The sequence below is a fragment of the Sphaerodactylus townsendi genome, linkage group LG04 (assembly GCF_021028975.2).
Source record: "Sphaerodactylus townsendi isolate TG3544 linkage group LG04, MPM_Stown_v2.3, whole genome shotgun sequence".
NCBI classification, from domain to species: domain Eukaryota; kingdom Metazoa; phylum Chordata; class Lepidosauria; order Squamata; family Sphaerodactylidae; genus Sphaerodactylus; species Sphaerodactylus townsendi.
In genome coordinates, this window is record NC_059428.1 from 84,476,076 (window position 1) to 84,500,231 (window position 24,156).

Sequence of the window (24,156 nt, forward strand, 5' to 3'; positions counted from 1 at the left end):
CGGAAGTAAGCCTGAGGACGCCGGGTCCGCGGCCTCATTCTCGGTTGAGCCAATCAGCGGACAGCTTTCAGTGTCACGGCACGCACTACGCCATTCTGCCCCGCCTCCCCAGAGCCCGGATGAAGAGAAAACTCCAAGGGCTTCTCTTGTTATCTCGCATCAGGTGACTACAGCTCCCAGTGTGCCCTGCGCAGCGCACGTTCGGAAGAGACACGAACAGCCTTTTCGCTTTTCCCAACACAAAGTCGCGCCAGAGAAACGCTATAGGCTAATTCAATCGCATTGCTTCTTGGGAAACGTAGTCTTTCTGCCGTGTTGCCGTCCTTTGCACATGGTGGGGATATGCATCGGTTTCACTCAGGGCGCCTACTGCTGTTGAAGCGCTCTGTGCGGAAAGCGCTCGACTCCACGCTAGGGTGAGTCTGGAATTACCTACTTCGCCAGCAGTTTGGTCGAGATAGATAGGGTGAAATGCTTTTCAAGAGGGCGACTAAGTTGGTGGGTAAGTCACCGCCTTTGGCGCCACAAGCAGTTTGAGGATCAGGACGACTAAGCGCTAATTTCTGGTCCACAGTTCAATGACAGGTGGTTGGCACTTACCAAGCATTGAAAGAACAGGCGTCGAAGAAGGAACACTGAATCTTAGTTGAATTTATTCAGACTGAACTCTCTTTGTCGTTGTAAAATTCTGTGTCGTTTGAGTTCATCTACTAATTGGCCTTGCTAATGTCACTGTAACCTGGTAACAGTGGACCAACTGTCGTGGTGCTGCGGTGAGGAACCATCATTTAATCACCCGGAAAATGTGACATAAAGCATGTAAGTGGAAACTTACAAGGCCAGAGTGCCCATTTAAATTTCCCTTTTTCAAAGCATGGGTTATGCCAGATTATACACTCTCTGTCCCACTATACCCTGTCCCACCAAAAGATCTCAGGAGATTTTTGAATTAATCCATCACCACTTCCTGAACCTCCTTCCTTGTACAGTGTTCCCGTTGGGTCCTAGTGCCTAATGCCCTCAAAACTCCTGTCCTAATACTCTGGAAAGTTTCTCTCAATTCTACTCTGCATAGTGCTGTGGAGGACAATGATCATTGTGGGATCAACTCTGCTGTAGTCTTCCCTGGAAAAAAAAAAGATGTTATTCAGACACGAGAGCGAGAAACTAACTTTTCTGGATACAGAAAGAAGTGCTTTCATTTTCATTTACAAAAAAGGAGGGGACAACTAAACTATAAGCAAACAACAGACTTTCTTCTGCTTATGGGAGGAATCCAAAGCAAGGCTTCCTAAAAACTTCAAAAACTTCCTCTCTCCGAGCTGATACTCTCCCCTCCCACTCTCACAAACAAATGGAAGACTCTTGCCCCAGTTGACAGCCCAATGTGGGATAAGTAGCCTTGGGAATGTGCTGGAAGGGGAGGAACTTCACAGCGGAAGACTTCAAGGCGAGTTGTTGCTGCCTTTTTCCTCCCCGGGTGTCCATGGTGGAGGAGGTGATGTGACTGCCAATCACCCTGTGCTTTCCTCCCTCCCCTTCCCATGTGCCTGGCATGGAGCTTACACAAAGGCTGGAGAGGAGGACAGTGGGGACTGCAGGGCTCTAACTGGTATAGCCAGCCAAGGCCAATTGGAACCCTGAGGAGCTACTGTGAGTAGTGATCCACCCTCCCCACAACATGCTCTCATCCAGCACTTGAGCATGCACACACACAAAGCACCATGGAGGTAGTGGGCAGGTCTCCCCATTACCCACGCTCCCTCCAGCCCAAATACTAAGCCAGGCTCACCTGCCTCCCCCCACCCGCAATTCATTGCTCACCTACTCATAGTCCTTTGGGACTATTTTCTACTGTGGAAGCACGCACTTCTACCTCACCACTACTGACAGCGCTTTTATCCTTTTCTGAAACAGTATACATCAGACCCAAAGCCAGCATTATTAGAAACAATCTCAGCAGCAACATATTGTTAGTCCTATTGTATTATTATGTTATTGTTTATTTACTTTGTTGTGCACCGCCCTGAGCCCTTCGGGGGAGGGTGGTATATAAATTAAATATCTAATCTAACTACTAGGTGATGTACCAGAAATTGGATAATGTGCTACAATTTCTAGTCTGCTTCCCCAAAGAGCATGCATGAATTATTATGTAGTGCAGTAGGATTTACTCGGCAGTTCATTATTTCAAGTTCATCAAGAATGCACTACACCTGTGCTTGCAAATGAAATCTAACATGCCCATTTGAAATGTAAAATTTAAACTATTCATTCTGTTTAACAAACTAATTTCCCAAGTACATATTTTTAATGCTTGTTACAGATATCTGAAAAAGGAAATTGGCATTTTCATTGCTAAAAAAGTTGCCAGTACAAGACTTAATACTGTTAAGGCATCTTATCTTAGAAAACCAGCCAAAGCTACATCAGTGATTATCCTCCAAAATTATAGCTAAAGGGCAGGCCCAACCAAAGGAGTTTAGGGCTGGTTGCACGATGCATGCTACCTTGGATGTATGCTACCTTCTGTGCCATATGTCCATTCATCTCTATGGGGCTTTTCAGCAGTGGGGAAGTCCAGGGCTTTTTCCTGTTTCCCGCGCCACTGAAAAGCCCATTTGGAGGGATCATGACCTGCTGCTTCCAGGTTTGGAGGAGACTCAAAGTTTGGTTAAGTATGTAACATGTTCTCAATATGCACTACATTTTATTGAAAACGTATTGCTAGGCTGATAATTTTTTGACAGCACTATAGTCTTGGTGAAATCATGATGCTTACTATATAATTAAAATGGGGTCATTTCCAGCTTCAAACTCTAAGTACAACAGCAGACAATTGTCTACTATTAGCTGAGGTGATTTTCTTTATGTAATTGAACAGTTAACTAAACTGTGGAGTTTAACTAAACTCCACTTCCAATGGAGATACTGATGACCAGGAGGATAGGTGGACCGATTCATGTAGGTAGATTCACGCAAGAGAGGCTACCAGCCATGGTAACTGAAGGAAGCCTCCAACTATAGAGGCAGCAAATAATTCAATACCAGTGCCGGGAAGAAGCAGTGGGGGAGGGTCTCAGCCTTTATGCCTTCTAGGGCAATTTAGTTGGTCACTATGTTTGGTTCACTAGAGTTTCCTTTAGAAAACTACCATAGTCTTCCTGAAACTACTCTTTTTTCTTAACGGTTTATTTATGTTCAGCCTAAAATGTAATAAACGAAACAAAGAATTCAAAGCACCACTCTTCTTCTATAGTACTGATGTGGAATACAATTATGTAGGCTTCATTATTCTTCAGTATTCATTGGAATTGGTTCCTTTTCATTAAAAGTAGACCCACATGATACCCATCATATGTTACTGACAACCACAATCTTTATTTGGGAATCCGTGATCACTGATGTTTCAGGCACTCTTACACAATGGACATCAGAGAAACTAAGCATAAATCCTTTAGCCATTGTCTTCCATTTCCTGTAGTCAATTTCTCTTCCAAAAGTTCTTAAACGTGAAAATTTTTTGATTTATTAATTTTGCAGACAGGCTAGTAAAACCAGTAATGGGGCCAAAGTTAGACTTGTATTCTTTTCTAATGAAGTTCTAACTTATTACCTTCTTTAGAACGCTACTGCTGCACAGATCACTGAACACCTCAGTCGGTCTTTTTTTTTATCCAGCTGTAGCAGTTTTCTGGCCATATCTGTGGAACAGCAGCCATCTTCTCTGCATTCTGAGATGTGAACTACAATACTCTTCCCCATCTTTTAAGAAATGCTCAACACATTTATTACAGCACCTTTCAACCATACCTACACAAACTGGGCCTGAATTTCTTGTTACAGTTAGCATCTATCTTTCAAGCTATATTAATAGGATATGAATAGGACTCAAGTGAAGAGGCTCACCTTAAGATATATTGGACACCTTATGTTTAAATAAATAGTTTCATTAGAGCTTTCCTTTTGTAGTGCATTTTATGGTTTGGAACCTGTTTTAAATTTTGCTATTAGAAGATGCCCCGGCCAATTTTAGAGATGGGGGGGGGGGGGGGAGAAATGATTTAAATAAATAGCTTTAGCACAATGCCACCAGCTGATATTTGCTTTAAAAAACGGTTAACCGTTCTTGTGATTCTCAAAATGGTCCACCAGTACATTCCCCAATTAAATCACTGGAGATTTTATCAACGGGATATTAACATAACTACTGTGGTCAGTTTACATCCTATTTATATTGTATAGCATCACTGTTGAATTACAGAATTAATAATGCTGAGGCTCTGAACGCTTGTAAGAAGTGAAAAGAAAAGTGTGATTAATATATACTATGGTGTCCTATAATCATTACTAAGAAGAGCTAGTAGCCTGAAGTATTTTTATAATTCATATTTATAAAGAATCAAAATGTCAACATGATGTGCCAGTATTTTTGTGAAAAATTTAAATACAAGTTCTCTATGATTTACCTCACCACAGATAAGAGGTTCATAATATTTTCCACTTAAAAACAGACATCTATGTCTACTCATCTGAAGAAAACATTGAACAAAGCAATGTTTGCATCTGCTGTGGACCTCCCTGTCTCCTCTTTCCCAAAGCCTCTTTTGCAGTTCCTTCAGTTTTAAGAAGTGACTGGTTAAACCGTGTATGGAGCTCACAGGCAGGGGTAGGGCCTAAGGACAATCCCCGCATCCTGAACAGACAAGTCCAAATTGCCCTACAGTTCTCTGGATAGTAGTTACTTATCACCCAGAGCCTTATTTTACAAACAGCAATTTTGTGCCTGAAGAAAGTCTCTGAAGCAAGTATAAAAAAACAAGTCCTTGTCGGTTTTCAGTGAACATTTAGGCCAAGTGGTTAATTTTCTCCCTGAAGCATTTCCTCTATTTCTTTGTCCCAGTTGTTGTCTCTCTTTTCTGATTCTGTGACCACTTCATACTCTTGAAGTTCCTGTTGAAGTTCCTTTTCCCAGTCTGCAGTTTCTTCTAAACACAAACAAACATTTGGATTCACTGGACTGTATAGTGAATCAAGGCATATTTACCTTCAAGGGACAGACAATGTTATTTCAAGACTAAAATAATGATCGGCAGATTCAACTGTGAAAGAAAATCTGAGGATGTGGGCTAGCCTATGTGGTTTTCTTTCCACATGAACAGTTCCAACCTTTCTTGAGCACATACTTGTATGGACATGTGTAACATGTGAACCAAGAGATCATTTGCTACTAGCCATATCTGTTCAAAGAGATTTTTTTTTCTAGTTGGTATTACTATGGAATGTTCAGCTATGTTTTTTAAAATCACCTTCTTGGCCTATTGGTCTTGTTCATGTGCAAGAATCTTAAGACCAGAAGGAACCTTTGAAATTCCCACATAGAACAGTGGGTACAAACAAAAAATGGCTACTGCAGGAGACGGCACTAAACACAAAATGTCAGGGAGCCAGGTTAGTTATGCATTATTCCAGGCATAATTCTTCACTATTTCAGGCAAAAGATCTGTTTAACTGGATGCCTTTTAAAATGTTTAAAAATACTTTCTTCATTGTGGCAATGTATAAACAGTGTGTATTGCCCTTTGGGGGATAGCGGTATAAAAATTTAATAAATAATAATAATAATATTGAAGATCCTTATGCTGTGGTGGCAGCTGCTGCCAAAGCAACATTAAAAAATATGCATAGCCAATCAGCTCTCCAGTGGCCAGCACTGCTGGACCATAGTCCCATGTGGTCTAATCCACTTTCAAAAACATTTGGTGGGTGCCAGGAAAGGTGTTGGTGGGCGCCATGGTACCCACAGGCATCGTGTGTTGTGGACCACTGCCGTGCATCTATTAATAATTCCAGTTAGTGTAACACAGTAAGTTTTGCAGTTGAGAAAAAGAAACACTTAACAAGAACACAAATTTGTATTTTACCTTTGGGGTAAGAAGTGAATGACTTTATTGAACCATCTTCTATTTAAAGGTATGCAAAATCAAAGAAATACTTGGTTGGATTCAGTGAACTTTCCTCATTTAATCTTGGCCAGTTCTCCTCCGTTTTGCAGCTCTTATCCCACAGTGGTTTTTAACATTGATCCTAAGATCCTCCAACCCAGCCTTCTGGACGATCAAAGGGGATCTCCCTAACTCCCCTTTTCACCCCAGTTGGATCTAACTCAATGTCTTTAGAGATGTAAATGAAAGAATGTAAAACGATATTCATTTTACCTTCCACTGTAGCAGTTTCCTCTTTCTTTTTGTCAAGCACAAGTTGTTCAATCTCTTTTCTTAAATCTTCTCGATTTAAGCTGCACGCATCAAAAGCATCGCTCACAAATTCTGACACACCTGGGCTGGTAGAAATTTCTTCTTCATCCTTCAAATGTTAAAATATAAGTGGAAAAATGTAAATATCTCTTAAGTACTTCTTAATGTCATACCTAGGGAGGGGGGAAACAGAGGTAACTGGCACAGCATTTCTGTACAGACTGAGAACAGAATGGAGAACTGAGACTCTCCTTAAGTTTATGGGCATAAATTATCACAGCTGTAGCAAAAAGGAGCTTGATGGATCCATCTGACCTCACTTGTTTTTTCTACTTCTACCATCCCAGACGTGAAAAGCAACAGCAAGTCTACGAGGTTATTAAGACCTAAGGAGGACTGGATCAGTACTCATGAGCAGTGCAAGTTTTCCCAGGTGGGGAAATAGTACTCTGCTATTTGGAGGAGCTCATAGCTAGGGAATAAAGAATAGCCGGGGAAAGCAATGGCAAACTACCCCACAAAAACGGCTTGCCTATGAAATCACTACTTGCAGTGGTACCCCAGGGTCAAACATGACTGAAGGGGAAACGTTACTTTATTTGGAGGAGGCAAAAGGGAAAACAATGCACCTTGTCCGTTTGACTAGACACGCTGACATTGGCAATTGCCTAATTTAAAGGGTGGTCTGAATTGCCATGGCCACTCATGTCCCTTAATAAACTTGGGGCTTTGCCATCAGAAGTAGTTCTTCAGAAATAAGTTTCGACTGACCACATGTTCATAATTAAAACAAAAATACTTAGGTTGTAGATATTGATCAAGAGTACAGGATAGCTTTACCTCTTGAGGTTTTAGCTGAGACTTAATTGCCACAGGTGGGGTCTTTGGTCGCACAGTTTCTAGAAAAGACAAACAGAATTCTGAAGATGCCTTATGTCAGTATATGGAGAATATACAATGGGGTGAGAATTTAATCTCAAGCAATATAATTGTATAGGGTTATAAGAAGTTGAGTTTGATTCAGCAGGAAAAGCTCTATTTTTGTTCAAGGAGTTCTGTTTGATCACTTCATCTTACAATTGTGAATCATCTTCTCTTAACCTCGAGCCAGACAAGTTGAACTCTGTTATATCCTGTTTCAAAGAAAGATAGAAGCTAAATTGAAGATTAATCCACCAACACTTCCTGTATCTTCTTCCTGGACCACCCCAAAGAACAAGCTGGGACCAGCTTGTTCTCTGGGGTGGGCTTAGAGGGGGCTTCTCTTTTGTGTTGGCAAACAAGCAGATGCTCAAAGCTTTTATGCATAGCTTGGCTGGGGGTGGGGACAAAGAAAAAGGGGAAAACCAAGCTTACATGCTGAAAAATAAATTTTCATTTAAAACAAAAGGAGCGTTTTCTCCTTGGGTTGCAACGGCTAGGGGTGGGGGCTGGGGGGAAAGTCTTTAATTTTTAAATCATTTCCTAACTGACCAGACATACACAGCTCAATCGAGACTTCTTTTCATATCCATCTCTCGCTTGCTCATCTGTATACGTTGCAATTTTTCCCTCTTTCCCAAAGGATTTGTTCTACTTGTCTGTTTGCAAGTCCCCAGCACATTCAAACATGAGATTTTTCCCAGTCAAGAGGCAGAGACACACACCAATCATAGTCCAGTTGCACTTTTCTCTCGCTTTTGTTCTCTACAATGCAAGTCCATGTTTCTGCAAAGCAAGTGTTTGGGGGCTGAGGAGGAGGGAAAAGAAATGGAGTGGGTGAGGAGATACCGCTGGTAAGAGCAGGCGGTTGACTGGAGGGAAGGAGAGCTAATTGTGGCAGTGCAAGCAGAGAAAAGCAGCCCAAAAGCTCCGGCCAAACACAGACACTGTGTCTGCTGCCATTTTCCTGTGAGGGTGGATGCGGAAGGAGTGGAACACGCACAAAGGAGTAAGTGATGCAACCTCCCACCAGCACCACCCCAATCTTGCCATGGGGAGGGGGGAATGTAATTCAGGAGGATTAGACAGAGGCTGGAGAAGGAGCCGAGAAGGAGCACCAAGATGTCTGGATCTAGATTTCTCTTTCCTCGCCTCATGTGAAGAGACTACTTCTGTGAAAAACACACACTTTTTTGTGCACACATAACTCCCCCCCCCCCGCCCCCCAAATCACTGGTCAACCTTTTGCAAGATCTGTCCTCACCTGGTTCTTTTTAAATTGCAATACATTTGCAAGTGCAGGAGCATGCACTCACAGACACTGAAGCATGCTCTGCTTCTCTTTCTTCTAGCCTGGCACTGGCTCTCCTAAGCCACCTCCAACCCACCCACCCCCGGGAATACTTTCTTCGCCGGAAGTATGCTGCTTCTGCCAAAGAACTTCCAACAACTTTTTTCCCCCCTGAAACAAGGTACAGTTCCTTTCAGTAATAGGTATGAGTGACTTGGGTGCAACTTCTGATGTATTTTTGAGCATCGAGCACTTGTTCCTGACAGAACAATAAATTATATACAGGCATCCAAGAGATATACTTGCAGAATACAAAAAACAGAAGTAAACAAATGCATAGGATTCAGAACTACTAAATAAATTGATATGTAAGCTAAACACCCAGTCTTGTGAGTGATGGCTACATCTGTTTTTTTGGCCAAGACATTTGTATTTGATTTGTGTTTAGTTTGATTTGCCAGATTATAGCTGCCTTAACAAAATACTGCAGGCCGACATGGTATAAGGGTTGGATTGTTGGACTAGAACTGAAGAACCCAGGTTCAAATCCCCAACAGTATCGTTGGCCGACCTTGGGCCAGTCATTCACTCACAGCCTAACCTTGCAAACCTAACCTCACAGCCCCAGGGGTGGACAACCTATGGCACTCCAGATGTTCATAGACTACAATTTGCATCAGCCCCCACCAGCATGGCCAATTGGCCATAACAATTTATGCTGAGAAATTCAAGAACTATTTTGCTTTTTAAAGTTTCTCTCTTTTGGATTTCAAGTAAAAGACCTTTAATTAGGAGACCAGCGAAAGGGGTTGTTATCCAACCTAACAAGATAGTTATGAAAATGAAATCTCTACCTGCCAGCTCTCTTCCTTCTTCGCTGCCACCCTTTTCTTTTCTTATTGCTTGCTGTTGTGCAGCCAATGCTGTGAGTTGTGCAGACTGTTTAATCAGAGAGACACGGTAGAAATAATTCCTCCAGAATACCTCTTCCTTTACACTAAAGACAGAGATTTTATAATTTGATAAGTTTTTATATCAGTTTGGAAGCTATGGGAAGTAAGCTGTAAGGGACTTTCCCTAATAGACACAGAAATTTTTAAAAAAGATCTTATTAATATGCAACATTTGAATCCAATATGTAATATTTGTGTTTAATGGAAAAACATATTTATAAAGAAAACAATAATTATAATTCTAAACACTAATTTTAACACTATATTGTACTTATTTCTGATTTTCTAATGTTATAACAATCTATTTTTAATAAAGAAAAATAAATTGAAATGAAGATAATCAGATATCCAAAGAGGAGAAAATAATCAAAGTAAAAAAGAGTTATTTTTTTTTCTTTCCAATAATTGTTAACATTTTCAGAGAGAAAACAAAATTATTATTTCTTATTTTTTGACGTGGTTAACAAATCTAAATGCAAGATTGCTATGATGGCAATGTCTAGTTCTACCTATTAACACTGAAGACATATCACACTTATGGGAACAGGACAGACATACCATCAGAGGTGGGATCCAACCAGTTCTCACAACTTCTCTAGGAGTGGTTACTAATTTTTTCTGAGTGCCGAGAAGGGGTTACTAAAGCAACCTCCCTGCCCAATAGGGACTGGAGGTGCGTGTGTGCGGCGGTGTCACTGTTTGAATCCTACCACCATCGGAACCTGTTATTAAAATTTTTGGATCCCACCACTACATACCATGGCCACCAGAATTAATAAATATATATGTAGAGTGCCTTAAATATCCATCTGTAGACCAATTTACGTGATCCTTGGTTGATAGATAAAGGATAGATTGCATATATTATGCTGGGGTCCCCAGACTTTTTGAGCTTGGAGGCACCTTTGGAATTATGACACAGGGTGTTGGGTGCAACCACAAAAAAGCTGCCTAAGGAAGTGCAGCCAAACACAAACTGGTTGCCATAGCTTACCTTAAATCAGACAGTTAAGATCCATATGTATTGGGGGTAACTGCTGGCAAAGGACAGTCACTCAAATCTCCAATGGCCAATCAGAAGCCTAGCTGGGGAAAAGCCTATCTGCCCCGTGTGCTTTTAAAAACTCTTGGCAGGTACCAAGAGATGTATCAGCAGGCAGTATGTTGGAGACTCATGAATTATGCAAATGGCTTTATTTTTGTTAACACCTATATGTTGATGAAACTATTTGCTGGTGGGAACTAAGTTCACACGAAATCCTATGTCGAAACTCAAGAGGACATCTTCTTCAGAAATGGTCTAATAATATCTGACAATATTGCAACAAATATCCTTTGAAAGCTAATTTAGATTTAATATTTAAATATAGTCTGTCGCTTTTCCATTTTGAGTAGCATGCCATGAATTACCACATTTTATATGCAACTGGAAAACCAGATTATGTAATGCTGCAAGATAATGATAAAAGTTAACGTCTTACACATGAGCAGTTACTATTTCTTAGTTAGCCGCACACATTAAGAGATTTCTGAAGATTACTCACTGTTTTGGGACCAGATCAAATCTCATTCGGTTTAGAAGCTCATCTTCCTGTAGCATTACCAGTGCAACTGGATACATCTGATCAAAGTCAAAATTAAACTGAACCCCAGCTGGTGGATCACGTAGAAAGTTTCTTCTGTCCTTTGAAGAATAAAATGCACTTGTCAGTCAAGGATGTAAATAAAGAGCTCTCTGAATGTATTACTCAGAGAAACACTTAGACTATTATATTGCTCTGCCAGAACACATAAGGAAAAATGGGTTTTGTTTTAGGAACTATTGCAATCCTACCAACTGTTTCATTAATTGCCACATAATAGTCTAGTCTACAGTCCTGTTTATGGTAAGAAAGAACTTAAATTCAGATTTGCAAATAAAAAACCCTTACTGCTGATAAGGCCAGTATTTGTTGCTGAATTGTTTCTTCTTCATTGCTGTCTACCCAAGGAGGCACAGCTGCTTCTGTGAATAAAAAGAGAATGTTTAAAATGTTTGCAGTTAAACTTAGTAGAGAGAATTACTGCTTCCTTAAACTGAAAAGCCAGGATCCATCAGGCAATTAATCAGCTTGGATAATACTGTTTTTATTCTTGAATTTGTTGCAAATATCAAGACAGGCATCAGAAAACAATTCCTACGTAGCCTTTTGAGTTTGCAGGCACATTTGGAATTGTGACACAGCTTGGTGGGTGTACTATGAAACACGATTACAAATGTCTCAACAATTTTAAGAAGTGAAGTCACGCATACCTAAAGGTACATGAAAATCTGTGCATGAAACTTTGTACGCCTGGTTATGACACCTTAAATCCAGATCTGGTTATGGAACAGAAATAGCCTTGGTCATCCTAGTGGATAGCTTGTTGTGAGAGGTGGACAGAAGGAGCGTGATGGTTGATTCTTCTGGACCTCTCAGTGGCTTTTGATAAGTTGACCCTGGTACCCTTCTGGACCACCTATCTGGGTTGGAATTGAGAGGCACCATTTTTCAGTGGTTCTTGTCATACCTGGAGGGTTGGTTTCAGAAAGTGGGTTAGGGGATGGCTGCTTAGCCCCTTGGGATTTGGGGTCACACAAGGTTTGATTTTGTCCCTATGCTCTTTAACGTCTATATGACACTACTGTATGAGGTCATCTGGAGATTCAGGCTGGGCTGTCACCAATGCACAGCTGACATTTTTATTCATTTACTGATTCAACTTAAAATAAACTCTTCCCCATATGGACTCAGAACAGCTTACAACAGTCAATTATATAAAATTAGTAAGTAAAACATTCTCATCCACATTAAGCTCTATGTTGTGCTTCCAGCTAATCTCAGGGAGGCTGTAGAAACCATGAACCAGTATCTGGAGACAGTTTTGGAGTGGTGCAAGCTAATAAAAATTAAGCTTAATCCCAACAAGAGGAAAATGCTACCGGTGGACAGAAGGTCTGACCCTGAATTTAAGGTGTCATCTGTTCTGGATGAGGCTGTGCTACCCTTGAGGGAAGAGGTTTGCAGTTGGGGAGTACTCTTGGACCCAGACTTACTGCTGGATAAGTAGTTGGCAGCTGTGGCCAGAAATGCCTTTTGCCAGAGTTGACTAGGTAGCTAGCTATGGCCTTTCCTGGGAAGAAAAGATCTGGTCACTGTACTGCATGCCCTGCTTACATCTAGATTAGATTACTGCAATGCACTCTACATGGGAATGCTCTTCAAATTGTTTGGAAACTTCAATTGGCACAGAATGCTGTAACCAGGATGTTGACTGAAGTGCCTTATGGGGACTATATTACTCCAGCCTTGGCCCTTCTACACTAGCTCCAATTTGTTTCTGGGCACAATTCAAGGTGATCATGACCTTCGAAGTCCTATATGGTCTGGGACCAACATACTTAAAGGACCACCTACTCCATTGTGAACCTGCACAACTGCAAAGGCAATCTTCAGAAGCCCTGACCTTCTGAGATTAGGTGGATGGCAACCCAGAGAGAGCTTTCTCTGTCATGGAACCAAAACTCTTCCCAGGGAGACTGAGCTGTTCTCTTCTAGTGTTGTTTTTTGAAAACCTCTTTGTTCTGTTTGGCATTTGCTCATTGACCCCACCTTCCTAATCAATTATTTAATTGTTATTGTTGTGTTTTGTATATTAACCTTGTTTGTAATTATGTTAATGGTGTATGTTAGAAAGGTTGATTTTAATGGGTTTAAAAGGTGATTTTATCATGTATGTTTTAAATTGTTAGCAATCATGGCAGCCTTTGTGAGGGCAGAAGGCAGACTATAAAGAAAGTGCAATATGAATGATGTTCTCAATGTGGTAGGTAGCATTTCCAAGCCAACCATATATACACATAACACATCTGTTTGCTACACCTGATTCAAGGAAGACCGCATGCCGTAAGTATTCAGCCCCAGTCATCACATGACAGAGAAACAGGATCAAAGATTCCAATTATTAGGAATTTCTCAATCTAACTGAACATATGAAAGCAATTTATCTGTGTAGGATAGTTTTTAAGCTTTGAGAACTATGCATGCATAGGCATCATGTGCAGTTCTTTAAGCAATTGCAAACAGTTGATCCTAGTCAAGGAATGGTTCTTCATAGCTATCTCTATCAGATTTCCTACCACAAATGTAATGTTTCCAATCATGCTTATACTGCTGCTATTTCACTTCAGTGGGGTATGGGCAGGAATTTCCTGGTAATTCCCACCCATAATTTTTAAAGAAATACTAAAAACCCATTTTCACTTAAGAATGTAAGAAGTAATCTGCTGAATAAGATCAGTGGTCTGTTTAGTTCCACATCCTGTTAATGAACCAGGTACCTGAAGACAAATATCCTAGGCACAGAGGCTTTCCCAATTTTACCTCCTAGCACTAGTATTTCCTGTGAGAGAAGAGATTTTTCCCTTCCCCCAGCGCCTGCACAGATTGCCTTTTTGGGGATGATGATGTCCTCTGTCCCTGTTTCACTCACTGCAGTGGTGGCAAACCTTTGGCACTCCAGATGTTATGGACTACAATTCCCATCAGCCCCTGCCAGCATGGCCAATTGGTCATGCTGGCAGGGGCTGATGGGAATTGTAGTCCATAACATCTGAAGTGCCAAAGGTTCGCCACCACGGCCCTACTGTTTCCCCTCCTACAAATAGTATTTTTATGCTTTTTGCTTTATGGTTTATGAAAAACATCTTAATTTTTGCTCAGTTCTATGGCAAGATGTTGTATGCTTTCTGTTACACCACTTCTGGATAACCACTCAAATCTGGGTTAACCAGGTTTGAATCGTCACTCTGCCATGGAAGCTTGGAGAACAAGGTTTGATTCCCCACTCCTCCACATGTGTGGTGGACTCTTATCTAGTGAACTGAATTTCTTTCCCCGCACCTACTCAAGAAGCCTGTTGGGTGACCTTAGGCTAGTCACAGTTCTCTCAGAACTGTCTCAGCCCCACCTACCTCTTAAGGTGTCTGTTGTGGGGAGAGAAAGGGAAGGAATTTGTAAGCTGCTTTGAGACAGGATATAAATCCAAAACTCTTCTCGTGTTGTGTAATCCTGGTACAGTCATACTGTTTAATTTGCCTCACAGGTTGCTGTTGAGAGAGAACAATGTGAGCTACTTTGGGTTCACATTTGAGAGAAAGTTTGGGTATAGATAAAATGTATAATAAGCATTTTAATATTCTCGGCTGCTTTAAAGCAATCTTATAAAGAAGATGATAGAATTATCTTCATTGGGGGTGGAAAATGCCATTAAGCTGCAGTTGATTTAGGGTGACCGTAGAGTTTTTAAGAAACAAACAGAGGTGGTTTGCCATTGCATGCCTCTGCATAGCAACCTTGGACTTTCTAGGTGGTTTCCCATCCAAATACTAACTAGGGTCAACCCTGTTTAGCATCTGAGATCAGGCTAGCCTACCCTATCCAGGTCAGGGCTCATCTTCAGTAGTGACATGAAAACAGTACCGCTTTTGAATTACTAGCTAGGCCATGACAAGTTGCAAAATTAACCTTGTGTATCTATGCTCAGAACAATCATTAGAAAAAAAAACCCTAAACTTTTCTATGGATGACCTACCTCTGTATAAGATTAAAGAGAGAATGAAATTAACACAGTTGACTCACAGAAAATAAATACACAGAATCTGTAAGGCAAAGTCAAGCAGCCAGTAATTAAAGTGTTGATTAAAGAGTATGACAATGATGCTATTCTTTGAACTCTCATCCACAGACCTGTAGTAAAAAGTTAACAAAATAGGCATAAAAAGCTCCATTTGAGTGTTAGTTCAGCTTTATAAAGTAACCACATTTACACAATACCTGATTTTTTGATGTGCTGCTGTTGAACAAATTTTTCTTGCTCCTTCTTAAAGTCTCCTATAATTGTCTACAAGAAAAATTAAAGTTATTATAGAATTACAAAGAAGGGGTTCTAAATAGTCAAAACTTACTCCTGTTAAAAATGTTGGATACAATCTCTAAGCAAGAACAGCTCATGGAATGTGTGTGCATGGCCTTGAAATGCAAAGTCAAATGAATTCATAATATGCGAACCTATGCTTAATTTTAAATAGTGCACATAGGATGTGGTGGTTTAAATGCAGCTAAATTCTATACAAAGAGATGTTCAGGATCAATAAACAGCAGCATCCTTCGTGTCATTTGCTCCTAACTCGTCTACTGATGATCAAAGGCTGTGTTGGTAACCGTGCTTCAAACTGAATGTGCTGCGATACCTGGAGAGACAGGAATCGTGCTGGACTTGTAAACCTAGAAGGTACATTGCCTAACATTATAGATCTGCCTGTCAGATCAATAGGATTGGAACTAAGATAATCTGGTAAAGCATGAACCTCTACGAAAAGACCCTCTACTGCTTGACCACCTGATTGCTAGGACCAAGGCCTCATGGGATTTTTGTGAGGCATAGTCTGTTTTTCTGTACAGGGGTCATTAATGGATCCCATTCTATCTGCCAATAATAGATCTGTCAATTATAGCTCTGCAGTAGAAGCATATGCTAGTGAAACTGGCAGCATTTCCATTGCATGCAGGGCTAAAGAGTATAGTTTCTTGGTACTATTGAGGATTTCTCCCTCTCATTACTAAGCATGTAAGAGTACATACAAGATTTCAGAATACACTATTTACAGTTGAGGCAGTACCTTATCAATGATCGTTTCTATTTTGCCTTCTTCAACAGACTTCTTTATTGTTTGGGCTGTTTCAGCAACTGATTCTGTTATCTTTTTTGTGGCCGTAGTGGCAAAATTGAACAGATAACCTTTTAAAAATAAAAAAGATTGTGTAAACTAAGGATATTTCACTTTGAACTTCAGTAACTACCTAAAGCACAACTTCTTTGGCAGTTATCCACGTCTCAGAGTTACTTATTCATCATATCGCTTCCATGGATAACCCATAATAATCTCTACCACTGCAGATATGACAAATTCTTGATATGAAGAAGAGGAAGAGTTTGGATTTGTATCCTCCCTTTCTCTCCTGTAGGAGACTCAAAGGGGCTATGCAGAATAAACACACACTGTCTCAGGTTACAATTGTATGCTTAACTTACTTGAGAGTAAACCATACAGAAGTCAGTGGGACTTTTTTCTGAGTAAAACTACATATGAGGAGGGCTCTGTTCAATGGGGTCTATAGTTACCAACAATCTAGAAGGAAAAATGGCCTTTTAATAATGTCTTAATATGCGAAAATGGGCAACTGTAACTTTTCACATAAGAAGATGACCTAATGAATCGTCCTTTAAACAGGCAGGTCATTTTCTTCCCTCCAGGCAGCTGCCATCCACACTCCTATGAGAGGGAATTAGCATGGCCAGAACTATAACTTTAAGGAGACCCGCGCAAAGAATGTCCGAACATGTCGGCTAAGGTGCCAAGTGGGAGAGGACAATGAATGACACTACTTAGGGGTAAATGGCAGCTTCTTAGAAGCACGGACACTTGCGACACAGGAGGTGTTCGTGGCTCTAAGAGAGGGATGCTGACGGGTCAGGGTGAGCATGGGAGCCACTTACTGCCGAGCCCTTTGGCCTGGTTAAGGAGTGGGTCCGCATCCACCTCCAGCTCCACCTGCTCCTGGCTCCGAACCGCCGCCTCCTCCTCAGGCGCCGCTTCTCCCTCCCCAGCCGCGGATTTCTCTTCCAGGGGAGGCGGTTTCGCTTCCTCCTCCGCCTGACCCATCCCAAACCAGCCGCTCAAGCCGCGCAACATCTCAACTCGACGCCCGGATCCCACCTCTCTTTTCCCCTGAACGCCTGAACCGACGGGGCAGAAAGAGGCCCCAGCGGCGGTGGAAAAATAAACGTTTGTTTCCGGAAAAGAAAGTTTAGTTATTTCCGGGTTGCGTCATCGTAGTACGTCACAAAGGAGGAGGGACGCTCTACGCGGCTTCTCTACTTCTCCGAGGGGAGCGGGAGGCCACATTGAGCTCCCCCTCCTTCACTCACCGTTTTACTGCGGGTTTTTTTTTTTTGGTTTTATTAAGAACTTTTGCAAATATAGTTAATTATTTTATTACATCACGTATCCCGTTGGTAGATTTGGCTGGACAGTCTTTCTCTTCCTTGTACTGTGCTCAGCCGCACTGCCGTATCTTCTTGTTTTGCGAATCTTCGCTGTTAGGTTCAAATGTTGTTTTTTATTCCTACTTTGTAATTTGCTTGCAGGTTAACTGCAGAGCTCTTATCGAGTTTGTCATCTGCTTTAAGTTCCGATGAAAAAGACACGCTCGCTAAATATGAGTTGTTGCCGCCGAGTTATGTGAACTGACAATCGGCTCAACATATCGTCTTGGGTAGCTATTTCCTCCGTTTAACTCACAGCTATTTTCTAGTATTTTTGTAATTCTATCCTGTCAAATATACCGTGAAAAGCAATTAAAAGCTCAAATGTAGCCGCCAGCGTCAGTTATTTTATCAAAACAATGTCCAGTGAGCCACCGTAGGAGTGCGTTTTTCCGTCAGCTGGGAGGGAAACCCGGTCAAGCCTCGGCGCTTCTGCTTGCGGGAGTTCAAGCGACCCGCCGCTCAGGTTGGAACGCGGGTCCCCCCCAACGGCCGTCGAGGGAACTGCAGGAGAGGTCTGCGCCGCCGGGGCAGGGGGAGGGGGCCGAGGGACCCGCGGCTTCTCCCATAGGCTCTTTGCCGCCGTTTCCGCCGCGTTCGCATCACCTGCCGCCAGGTAAGCGGCCTTTCTCACCTGTGACCCGCTCGCGCCTTGCCTGAGAGCCGGGTTTTGCGAAGACGTTCTGGCAAGTTGCTTTCCCTCCCCGTCTGCCCTCGGGGCTGCTGCTGCGACACTGGCGACCAAGCCCTGTGGCCATCTATGGTGGCTGCTTGTGGCGGCTTCTTGAAAGCGTGGGCCTCCACGGGGTTTTTCATAGGTGAGCTGATAGATGCTGATTCCCCTTTGCCACTCTCATGTTTCTGGAATAGTGGCTAAAGGCTGCTTATAGCCTTACCTGGCAAGGGCAGCTATCAACATTTATGAAACATTAAAAACGAAATACAGATAACATTTAAATACAGATCTGCCCATATTAAAATCTATCCAACTTAGAAGGCGGAATTTCTTTGAAGCAGTTCCTTTTCTGCATGGCAGGCAGTGGTATGTCATATGTTGGACCTGGGGTGAAGGGGGTAGAGATGTGGCAGTTTTTGAAAACACCAAGATAATGGTGATGCAGAAATTCAGCTCCTTCAGTTCATGTGGATTATAGAAAAGGCTTCAGTAGTTGAATTTATGGCTGTGGAAGTTATTAAAGGCACAAAGTCTTGTTAGATTTTTCCTCCTCTCAGTCGGCATAGTTTCTGAGTATGGTAACATTGGATGTACAATCCCTCCAGGTTATTTGTAAAACGAACAGCATGAGGCTTCATCTTTGTTCTCTCACTGGGGTTCATCTTCCAATATAGGTGCGTGGGGAGAAAAATTCTGTCAGAATAGTTTTCACAGTGGATCTTAATTTAAAAAGGGTGTTTTTTAATTTTCAAATTATTGGATCTTACATAATAATAAATAATAAAACAATACAAAACAATTTACGAATCTCTCCACTAAAGTAATGCCTATTTGTTCCCTCCTCCTTGGTTTTGGTTATAAACATCTCTGTAAAATTTTTCCATCACTTCTGTCTTGTTCCATCTATAAAGATACAGGTAGTTCCCTGTACAAGCACCAGGTCATTACTGACCATTGAGGTGAAATCACATGAAAACGTTTACTGGGCAGACTGTTTTCTTTTAACTAGGTGGTTTGCCATTTCCTTCTCCAATCGCCTTTAATGTTTGCTGATCTGGGTGGAGATGAGGTACAATAAAAAAAGAAAGTTTCATCACTTCAGTTCCTGATTGTTGGGCTATCTGTACTGGACAAATGGGAGGATGGCATGCTCTGATAGGGGAAGAAGGGGGGAAAGAATAATAATAAATTACTGACTATTATTAAATTAGTTCTTTCTTTCTTGTTTTTTCTCCCAGAGACTGGTTCATGATTTTAACAATCCATCCGGTCAAAATGCATGCATGGATACTCACATGCTTTACTGCCTCATGGCTTCCCCCAAAAACAGACAAAATCCTTGCCTACTCCAGTACTTAGGTATAATCTCTGGCTTTCATGACGAGGTTGCATGGATTTAGAAATCAATATTAAAACCATCCTGAAATCAATTAATAGCTTTATCTTTACCAAGCTGGCCACAAGAATTTAGCCTTTGTTCATATATTCTGGCTCAGCTATGCATTTGTGAATTCTAACATGACAGGTTCTCAGGCCTGCCGCAGAATGCAGTTCCTGCCTCTCTGCCTACCCTGCATGCTCTTTTTTCTATTCTGTTTTTGCAAAGCCAGAGAGAATCGGGGTGAGAGAGAAGCAGGAGTGATGCCTACTAGTTTTGTTTGTACACTTTTAGAAGACAAGCTTGGGAATTAAACTTATGAGATGGGAATTGGGTCAGACAAATTGCTTATTTTACTCAGTAATTTGTCTGAAATAGCAGACAGATCCAGATGCCCAAAATTTTACAATCACAGGTTGTTATTTTGTGCCATTATAGACAGTGCAAACATTGTGATGAATTCTTGTGTATTCTGCCTTATGGCTGTTGATGTTCTTGTTTTCCAGGCATTTGACTCCCCACATCTCAATAGTTTGTCTAATAATACTTCTAGCTATAATACTTCTAATAATACTTTTGGTTGGAATAAAACATTCTGTAAAAACATCTGCATTTCTTTGAAAATAACTTTAATTTTCTTCTGCAGGAAATTTCAAAATACTTCACATATGCACATTTAACAAATCAATATTTTTATTTTCAGATTTCCAGTTCGAGATTTGCAGTGTACCTTTAAGTACCCCATGAAGTACATCCTGGTAACTGGTGGTGTTATTTCAGGAATTGGTAAAGGAATTATTGCAAGTAGCATCGGCACCATCCTGAAATCATGTGGCCTTCGAGTTACTGCGATCAAAATAGATCCTTACATTAACATAGATGCTGGAACCTTCTCACCTTATGAACATGGTATGAGTGCTGCAACTTTTCCTTCTCTACAAATCCAGTTATTTTTATTTTCTTTCTAAAGACATGGTCGACTGAGGTTTTGAAGCCTCTTACTTTGTAAAGACTCTCAACAGTGAACTAATGTGTCTTTATCTAAAAATACTGAATTTAGAGATACTTTTTTTCTGAAGAAAGTGTGTTCAGGATTGCAACTTGTTGCAACTTTGGTATTGTTTAGCCTGAGGCTGCTCAGAGCTAATTTACACATTTACAATGATCATTAATTTGCTACACTGTTAAGCAGTGAGGCACACATGTGGATTAGGTGTTATATTGGATACAATTGGTTAGGCTGGGTGGAGCGTGCTAAGAATCAGTAGTCACCTATCCATTCAGGTGCCTTGCTCATTTTCAATTTAGGCAGCAAAATAGTTAAAAAAAAGCCAATTGAAATTAATCATGTAGTTTCAAAATCTCATGACTTCTTAGGTTTCATCTGAGATTTTTCTGCTATTAAAGTTTCCTTTTCTTGCAGGCTATCTGGTCTTTCATGTCTCATTTGTGGGGATGGGCCATAGGCCTAAAAATTGTATTTGATATTAAAGAAAATGGATATATAGAACCAAGGATTGAAAAAGGTTTGCTCTCTAGAAAAGGCAAGCTTGTCAGCAGACGTGTAACAGTCATGCAGGCAAGCAAAAGATAAAATTTATAAGATCTTATAACTAAGGGCAAAAGACGTGACAGAAGACATATATCTTATTGCCCTGTTTGTCAGAACTAGCTTTATGGGATGTCTACAAGAAACAAACATAGCAATAAAGAAATCAAATGTTAGAATAGAAAGGAATTTGATTAGTTAATTGAAAATGTGTATTTCTATATTTTAAATTAACACTGAAATGATAATGAGAGATTTATATTTACTTGTATTCTATTGTATTCTATTGTATTCTATTGTATTCTATAATTCTAGTCTACTTGAATCACAAAGTATATTTGTCAAAATCATTTTTAACCTTTTGAAGTGAATTAGGGTATGTGAAATCGTTCATCTTGTGAAAGGGAGTAAACTGGTTATCTTGGAAAACCCGAAAGACAGAATTTAGTTTATTGCAGCCCCTTTGCATATGGGCAGGGAGCCACGAGCAGAGGACATGCAGCTTTAGTGTGACACAAAAGAAATAGGGAGACGAGCCAATCAGATTTTAATGCTCATGCAGAAAGCACACGTATGGGGAAAATGATCATATGGGTTAATATGCAGGTACGATTATATGACGTATGTACTCTTTGTGTCTATAAAAATGAACTCTTTGTCTGGTTAAGTGTGTGTCTCTCTCTCGAGAGCTCCCTGTGTGTGAAATACTTATTTGTGCACAGTAAAACCTATTTCTTTTTGCTTAAAACTTTGATTCTTGGGTTTCTTTCCTTGACAGTCTTTATAGAACCCCACTGCGCAGGACCATACACTGGGTTGTGGGCTGATGCGTTCTTTGAAAAGTTATTTTTCAGGATTGAAAATGTGTGTTATCAGTTACATATTAAAAATAATGTTTTGTTTCTTCAGGTGAAGTTTTTGTTCTGAATGATGGTGGAGAAGTTGATTTAGATTTGGGAAACTATGAACGATTCTTGGATATTAATCTTTATAAGGACAATAACATAACCACTGGAAAGATCTATCAGCATGTCATCAATAAAGAGAGGCATGGTGACTACTTGGGGAAAACAGTTCAAGGTACTCTTGTGCTGTTCTGTTTGTATAGACTATTCCTTTATCGTGTTTGTCTTCTGCCCTTCCTCCAAGGATCTCGAGCACTGTGCATGTGGTCATCCCATTTTGTCTTTGGTAAGGGTGAGTGACAGTTGCTTGCCAAAGGCTTCCTAGCGAGCTTCATGCTGAGCATGGAGTTAGGATTATCTTTTTTGTTATGTATTTGACTTTTCATTGTCACTTATTTATTTACATAACTTACTCTGTATTGGAGATCTAATGGCGATAATGTCTGTACAGAGATTATTATGAAACCCTGCATAAGAATCTATTTGAAAAAACGTATTTTGAAGTGTTAAGGACAAACATTCATGCCCAAATGATTGATATTTCAAACAGAAAATGGGCTCCTTTTATTTGTCTGTTTAATTAGAGAGTCTCTGAAGGATTTTTTAGGCTAAGGTAAAGATGGCATGATTTTTATTTGCTGCTGTCTCTTAAGTCGGTTCTGCCGAATGGCTTCTGATTTTTTTAAATACATTCGCACTGTTTCTTTCATTAACATTTAGTTTGCATTGCAGTTGTACCACACATTACTGATGCTGTTCAAGAATGGGTAATGAACCAAGCAAAGGTTCCTGTGGATAGCGATAAGAAAGAGCCACAGATATGTGTAATTGAAGTAAGTACTATTATTACAGGTATGGGTAATCAAAATAGTATATTTTGTAATGTGAATAGAGAATACCTTTCCTCCCCCCCCCCCCCCCCCGGTATTATTATAGAGGTTCTTTAAAGAAACTTCTTGTGTATAATCATTGATCTGCTTTATTATCAGAATCCTTTTGCATGATGGTCCTTTCCTCCTTTAATTAAAGAACAAGTGTAAACAAATTACAAATGAATATCCTTGAGTAGCATGAGCATTGTGTTTGTTTTATTTTTCGATTTGCCTCTTATCTGATTCATTATAGACATTCCTTTGCAGCTGGGTGGAACTATTGGAGACATTGAAGGAATGCCTTTTGTGGAAGCTTTCCGACAATTTCAATTTAAGGCCAAAAGAGAAAATTTTTGCAATATCCATGTCAGTCTTGTGCCACAGGTAAATCTTTATATTGTGTGTTGTGTTTTTGTGAGTATTATTATTAACAACAACATTTAAAACTAGAAAAAATCCATTTGAAGTATGCGTAAAGGCTGGTGGATGAAGACCATGTGATGTTTAACACAGTTATAGATAGATGGATGTTGTTCCATCGCTGACAGTTGTTAATATGTGCACATTAACTATTGCAAACAGAATTGTATTTTTAAGGCTAGATTGCTTCTAGGGTAGTTTTCAGAAGGTAAGGATTATTTATTTATTTCTCTGTGTGGTGTAGCTTATTCTGATAGACCGTGACATGTCTAAACATGACTAAAAATTAACTCACAACTATTAAACTGAATTTAAAATAATCCATTACCTGTAAATGAAGTGCTACTTTTCTGACTTATGTTTTTGGAAGTCCAGCAAATGCAAGTGTCCATATCAGTTTATCTTTTCTTTTAATGTGTAAGTTGATTGTATATTTTCTTCATATGTACATGCATTGATAATTGATCAGCCACAGGATTCTTGGGGATCTCTTGCATTTATTTATTTATTTATTTATTTTTGTTTGTTTGTTTATTTGTTTAGTCTTATATACCGTCCTATCCCCGAAGGGCTCTGGGCGGTGCACAACAAAATCAAATCATAATACAACTAAACACAAACAAGATTAAACAATTAAACTTCCATACAAATAAATTACCAATCCCTTTTTAAAAACAGCGGTTAATACAGATTTAAAATCAGATTCAAATGTCAGATTTCAAAAATTCAAAGGCACCCCGCAAGCCCATTGTTAAAAACCCTCCCCAACGGGAAGACTGCTAGCTCCGTCAATAAGGTATAAATATA

General features: G+C 40.3%; 2 protein-coding genes across 8 annotated transcripts in view; one reads left to right on the plus strand and one right to left on the minus strand.

Annotated features, from left to right (window-relative positions):
• Positions 1-214: 214 nt before the first annotated feature.
• CTPS2 (CTP synthase 2) overlaps positions 215-24,156 on the plus strand; it is a 77,010-nt gene continuing 53,068 nt past the window's right edge. Inside the window, exons 1-6 of one of the 7 annotated variants that reach the window (XR_007244313.1) lie at positions 215-416; positions 8,531-8,650; positions 20,307-20,512; positions 22,062-22,232; positions 22,790-22,890; positions 23,197-23,313. Coding sequence is in view for 6 of the 7 variants with exons in the window: in XM_048494389.1 (XP_048350346.1) it covers positions 343-416; positions 8,531-8,650; positions 20,307-20,512; positions 22,062-22,232; positions 22,790-22,890; positions 23,197-23,313 (789 nt within the window). In the remaining variant the exon portion in view is untranslated. Of the gene's footprint in view, positions 417-8,530; positions 8,651-17,422; positions 18,368-20,306; positions 20,513-22,061; positions 22,233-22,789; positions 22,891-23,182; positions 23,314-24,156 lie in introns of those variants that run through there. The other 6 variants (XM_048494389.1, XM_048494390.1, XM_048494391.1 and 3 more) reach the window with 6 other exon arrangements.
• On the minus strand, positions 3,358-17,319 carry SYAP1 (synapse associated protein 1). The gene is made up of 9 exons (XM_048494397.1): positions 17,001-17,319; positions 16,123-16,241; positions 15,278-15,344; positions 11,354-11,427; positions 10,967-11,106; positions 9,324-9,466; positions 7,098-7,156; positions 6,219-6,366; positions 3,358-4,988 (listed from the first exon to the last, which is right to left on the minus strand). The coding sequence occupies exons 1-9, from the start codon at positions 17,194-17,196 to the stop codon at positions 4,861-4,863; spliced, it is 1,074 nt and encodes a 357-aa protein (XP_048350354.1). The 5' UTR covers positions 17,197-17,319; the 3' UTR covers positions 3,358-4,860.

What these genes read in the sequence shown, in the direction of transcription:
- SYAP1 (XM_048494397.1), bottom strand. Translation starts at nt 17,196, where the DNA reads ATGTTGCGCGGCTTGAGCGGCTGGTTTGGGATGGGTCAGGCGGAGGAG. An exon ending in GCAGCACATCAAAAAATCAG is followed by an intron (nt 11,428 to 15,277) that starts GTATTGTGTAAA and finishes TTTTATTCACAG; the next exon opens with AAGCAGCTGTGCCTCCTTGG. An exon ending in TTTGATCTGGTCCCAAAACA is followed by an intron (nt 9,467 to 10,966) that starts GTGAGTAATCTT and finishes CTCTGTCTTTAG; the next exon opens with TGTAAAGGAAGAGGTATTCT.